The sequence below is a fragment of the Branchiostoma belcheri genome, unplaced genomic scaffold (assembly GCF_001625305.1).
Source record: "Branchiostoma belcheri isolate BF01 breed outbred unplaced genomic scaffold, Haploidv18h27 scaffold219, whole genome shotgun sequence".
In the NCBI taxonomy this organism is placed as follows: Eukaryota; Metazoa; Chordata; class Leptocardii; order Amphioxiformes; family Branchiostomatidae; genus Branchiostoma; species Branchiostoma belcheri.
In genome coordinates, this window is record NW_017803702.1 from 304,612 (window position 1) to 310,283 (window position 5,672).

General features: G+C 40.8%; 1 protein-coding gene across 1 annotated transcript in view; it reads right to left on the bottom strand.

Annotated features, from left to right (window-relative positions):
• Positions 1-5,672, bottom strand: part of LOC109470067 — a 27,322-nt gene that overhangs the window by 14,592 nt on the left and 7,058 nt on the right. Inside the window, exons 7-12 of the mRNA XM_019768846.1 lie at positions 5,248-5,461; positions 4,757-5,056; positions 4,177-4,352; positions 3,814-4,009; positions 3,248-3,394; positions 2,952-3,145 (exon numbers count right to left, since the gene is read on the bottom strand). Coding sequence (XP_019624405.1) covers positions 2,952-3,145; positions 3,248-3,394; positions 3,814-4,009; positions 4,177-4,352; positions 4,757-5,056; positions 5,248-5,461 — 1,227 coding nt within the window. The remainder of the gene's footprint in view (positions 1-2,951; positions 3,146-3,247; positions 3,395-3,813; positions 4,010-4,176; positions 4,353-4,756; positions 5,057-5,247; positions 5,462-5,672) is intronic.

The window sequence follows — 5,672 nt, forward strand, 5'->3', positions numbered from 1 at the left end:
ATTCGGCAAAAAGGAGAGGAGAATAGGCCTGGGGAGTCTGGCCGCGAAAAGTTGTTTTCTTCCCTCCGATATGCGGTGATCCAAACTTCAAAACGGCAAAAGCTCCTTCAACTAAATTCTTCTTCTATGCAGCCAGTGTTGTTGAAGCGTGCGATGTCCAATACATTGAAAACAATTGCACTACAAAATCACACAAACTGGCCAATTGTTGTGATGGTATGTGGTATGTAAGATAAATGGGTTCCTTCCGGTGAGTTGCATCTCTCTAGCGGGCTAACTGACCCTTTAGCGGCAAACTATTCCCTTTTTTTGGCCGTTTTCTACTATTTTTCCAGCGATCCATGGTGCCTGGTAGAAAGTTAATCTTCCCCCACAAGGAGACACTCATTGTGCCTTACTTGTTAGAGGGACCGTCGTATCAAACTTTTAGCAGGAAACAGCCCGACTTTCCATACCAGCCCGGATGGTGGTATAGATTAGCCCAGGTCCTCCGGGGACGTCCCGAGAGGTTACTGGCAGGGCTGAGGTGACAGCCTCGGGTGACCTACCTAACCGTCCCAGTCTATCCTGTCAATGCAATTTATCCAGGATAGAATTCAAATAAAATATGTATCCTAGTTGCAATTTAACAATCTTCAATTTTTGAGCTGGTAGTTATTTACTGGTTATTTCTCAGGTTGGCGACGCAGTTTGGCTATGTTAGTTTTCTTGTGGGGGCCCACCGGACCATAATATGGTCGTGAAAATCTATCCTTTCATGGCAGAGCTTCTCTATTCCCTCTCCACACGACCCATTATGAAGAAGATTACAGGCATCAAACTCAAAGTCATTCATAGAATACCGCCGTGCTCCTCGCTAAAGCAACAAAGCTTAATAAAGATTAGATACTGTTCAATGCGTTCAGACCACCTTATTCTAGTGACCTGGCCATTGTGTACAGTATACCAACAATGTTCTCGATTAAAACAAAGTTTGTGACCTTATATCGGGTTTAAATCTTCAACTTCTGTTGCATAATACGATACGATATGCACAAATGTACTACACAAGACTGCACAAATGTACATGCTAATGTTGTAGGGAATACAGGAAGCCTATTCACATTATGCATATTCCAGATTTGCCTGGGTGCCAAACCCATAGCACACTGGACACAAAGTAGACTCAGTGAGCACTGAGATACTTTGTGTCCAGTGTGCTATGGGTCTGGCAACCAGGCTAATTCCAGATGTTCACACTGGGGGCCACGGACCTGACAAATAAAGCACGCTCTGCTGGGCACTGGGCCACTAATGTTTTTTCAACAAACAATTTCAAAGAAAACGTTTTTTCAACTAAAACCAATGTTGACAGCTTCCTGTCTGTAACTTGTTGTTTTAACCTAGATATGAATAGGTTTCCTGTATTCCCTACAACATTAGCACATACATTTGTGCAGTCTTGTGTCAGGGTTCACAAATTTTACAAGAGTTATGCAGTTGCTCCAGTACATGTAACAAACATTAATAAAAAGAAAGATTGCCTTTTCTACATTGTACATTATGAATGATGTATCTATGTGTGTTTGAAGGCTGGCCGAGTCGTTAACCCAGCATTAACCCAGTATTAAAACTTTCAGTATTAATGCAGCATTAAGCGCCACTTTCGCCAATTTCGCAAGGATTCTGTTGTTTCAACAAACAGGAAAGTTTTTTCCAGCTATCCTTGTGGGCATAAATCAATGTAATCCACAGAGGGTGGAAACAAAAAGGTCTAGTGCAGTATGAAAGACATATAGATTTCTCTTATTAATTAATCAAATTGGGTCACAATTTACATAATTAATATCTGTCAATGTTCCTCTTCCTCTTGATTAAATATGCCACCATTTTAATTGTTCTATCATGGAACGTAGCAGATTTATAGACTTTTGTCATTAATTATGAAAATTAGATCGTGATTTGCATAATCGTCATCTAATTAGGTCAAGCATCACTTAAGCTACCGAGATATCAAAAATAACAACAATTCGTCAACCGTTTCTTGAGCTATCCTACTTCAAACATTTTCAAACAAATGCCTCTGCATTTCCCAAACAAGCTGCTACGGGGCCCAAACTTACGGCACTTCTTTCTGAGCACGAGAGCTACCTACCATTTAAAAATCATGACCCTAGCACGTCCATATCACGAGATTTAAAAACCAGAAGTTTCGCTGCAGTACTTTCTAATTCAATGACGTGGGGACCCCCCACGAAGCCCATATCCGAACTTGACCTTGGTATTGTCAATGGTAACTTGCCAACTAAAAAACATGAACATCCATTTAAAGATTCTCGAGTTATCTTGATGACAAGAAAAAACACAAAAAACAAAGGTCAACTGCAGTGACATAGAAACCCCCACGGGGCCCATCTTTGAACTTGACCTCGGCATTTTCAACGGTAACTTGCCCACTAAAAATAATGAACATCCATTTAAGGATTCTCGAGATATCTTGATGACAAGGAAAAAACACCAAAACCAAGGTCAACTACAGTGACTTAGGAACCCCCCACGAAGCCCATTTTTAGCCTTGACAATGGCCACCCCTAAATCAACCTGCCTGCCAAAAAGCGTGAACCTCGGACCTTGCCTTCAAGAGTTATCGTGCCTAATCTGCCAAACAGTGCAAACCCGATTTCATAACCTTCTCCGAAGGCATAGCCTTCAGTCGAAGGCAAAGAGGGGAAAACGCGTAATATGAACCAAGTCGCTGAGGAAAAACAACAAAAGAAGCAAATTCCTTTGAAGTCTTTGTACACTATAAGGTAATTTTACATGAGGTGGATCCGTCGATTTGTGCACTTGGAACCAAACATAACGCGAGCAACTATAATTAAACTACAATTAATAATAATGATTTTAATAAGACTACATAATTCTCTAAAATAGATAAAAAATCAAATATATCAACGAGGTCACCTTCACACTCCGAGTGACATTTTTGTTGACAGACCCCGTTGATCATCTCTGTCCCTTCCCGGCAGATGATGAAGTCCTTTGCCGGCTTGTCCAGCAGTGACAGTCCCATCACCTTGACAGGAGACTCTCCACTGCCGAAGGAATAGTAGCGAAGGGACGCCACCTCGTTGAATGTAAAACTCAACCAGACGTGGGGACGTTCCTATTATCATTTGAGTAAAATATATTCATTTTTTTGTCGGAGAGACTGATATTGTTTAAGCAAAAAAATCTGAATTTCGTATTTATGTATACATGTACATACCTCGTTGTCAGGCGTCTTGCCGTATTGAACTATTGTTGTCTTCTCGTCCACATCTTCAGTCACACAGACAAAGTACGACTGGTACAGGGTTGCCGAACCCAGACCGCCGGCGTTGTCATTCAGCTGGGTGGTCTGTAGCCGCAGTGCCTACATGTTTGTAAGCAAAAAATTACTATTGTCCCATTACAGTATATTAAAAAATTGTAAGATTCTTATGAATCTTATGTAATCAACTGAATAAATAGGAATCTATATTTTTGGCTCAAATGCATAGAGGCTGGGTACACCTCAAATACACTGCTGATAGTAGTTATAGTGATAGCTAAAACAATTGACATAAAAATCACTGGCTTGGCCCATTAAGCATGTCCACTAAATGTCCAACTCATACAATTGAGCATTTTCGTACATTTGGGAATAGCTGTTCTAGGGAAAGACCGTCGTTGCAACCATTGGTCAATGAGATTTATCATGAATAAAAAGAAGGCAAATGCCACGTCAGTTTTCATGGCCGTAAAAATGTATATCTTATAAAACCTTGCAGAGTTAGAGTTTGTTCTGCTGACCTTATAAATTGCCACTCCCTCAGGTGAGATCTGTATGTATATCCAGGTCTCATGATTTTGCGGGATGCTGGCAAACACAACAAATATGTCACCCTCTGATGCTGCAGTGAAGTGGATGCACTTTCCTCCGTCGGTCGGGTCAAAGCGATGCGCGTTGGACCATTGGATGCTACACGGTACGTCTCCAACTGTGTCACTGCAAAACAACAGCAGGGACTCACACACATAATCGGATTGACTCAACTAATCTTAATTGTATCACCATGAATAATTAATATTTAAAGTTAAAGCAAAAAAAAAAACAACATTTATTGTGACACGAATTATTCCCTTATCATAATTGGTCTAGTTTGGATTACTTACCTTTTCTGGCTTAAGTGGTTGAGTAGTTGTTTGTACTCAGCTCTGGCTACGTCACGACCTTTAACCCACCCTGGCAAGTCTGTCAGTAGTGTAGCTGAGGCATTAAAGTCGTCCTCCGTCACCGTGAAGACACCTGTTCCCTCATCATACGACATGACAAGGCCCTGAACGCTGACCTGCGGAATTGTCAAGTCATGTACAATTGCATTGTAAAACTGCAGAGAAAGTTAATCTGTGTTGGTAGTAATCATAGTAAAATGTTGGACTTTGTTCCAATACAAAAATTACACAGAGATCAAATTTTTGACGACCACTGTCGCCTTCATCAGGATAATGAATGACCAATCACTTTAAAACATAATCTCGCGAGAGTTGCGATATACAGACACGTGACATTAATCACACGAGACTTTACGGATACGTGACGTAAGCAATAACTCAAAAGTACCAGGCAGTTTATATCGTCCACCGTCTCTGTGATGACTGGAGTGCCCTGATGAAGGCGACAGTGGTCATTATAAATTTGATCTCTGAGTAATCTTTGTAATACACAATGTTCTGTATGTTCTGATTTCTTTACCTTTTTCGCCTGGACGTCATTGCTTCCCCCGTTTTTGTAGCTATCATACAAATGTGGTACAGACCCTTTCCTGGTAGAGAACCACATGTGACGGAAGAACTTTATTGTCAGCGCGTCTTGGGCCCGAAGAATCCCCGGAATGTCGTACGGCATGTCAAACACGACCATGAACTCTTGTCCTCCGGTCATGTCTTCCCATGTGGGCACGCCGGTGTTGTCTTCCTGAAGGAACGCCAACATGGCGGTTTCACAGCCTGCCTCTCCAGCGGGAAGGAGGAAGTCTGAACTCAGGATACGACCCTACAAGAATATATACATAAGGGTTATTTTCTGTGTATATATCTGCAATCACTGGACTTACTCTTGAAGTGTAAAAAAGAAAACAAACACATTTAAAATCATTGAGTGTTGAACTGAAGGCTTACAATCCAACATTTTAAAATGAGTTGTTTAGCTATACCAGGTGTAACGGTCAGTAATATTCTCCTTACCTCTTCTAGGTACACTGTAACAGCACGTTGAAGCGCCAGCCTCCTCTTGGCCATGCTGTCCTCAAGGTTTTTACGGTCTTTAAAATTACAATAACGGATCTCAGAGACCGTCACCGCTTCAGTCTCATTCTTAGTCCCCTTGTCATCATCACCAGGTTCTGTTGTCTCTTGTGTGTAGTACGTCCGGCCTGTTTCCTTTTCTATTTGTAGATTCCTGAAAAATAACCAATAATAATATAAATCTAGTAAAATATCAATATACAATCAAACTACCCTGAGGCAAATGTTGAATTCCGTTTTTTTTACTGTTACAGATTTATATATATACATATATATATATATATATATATATATATATATATATATATATATATATAGAGAGAGAGAGAGAGAGAGAGAGAGAGAGAGAGAGAGAGAGAGAGACG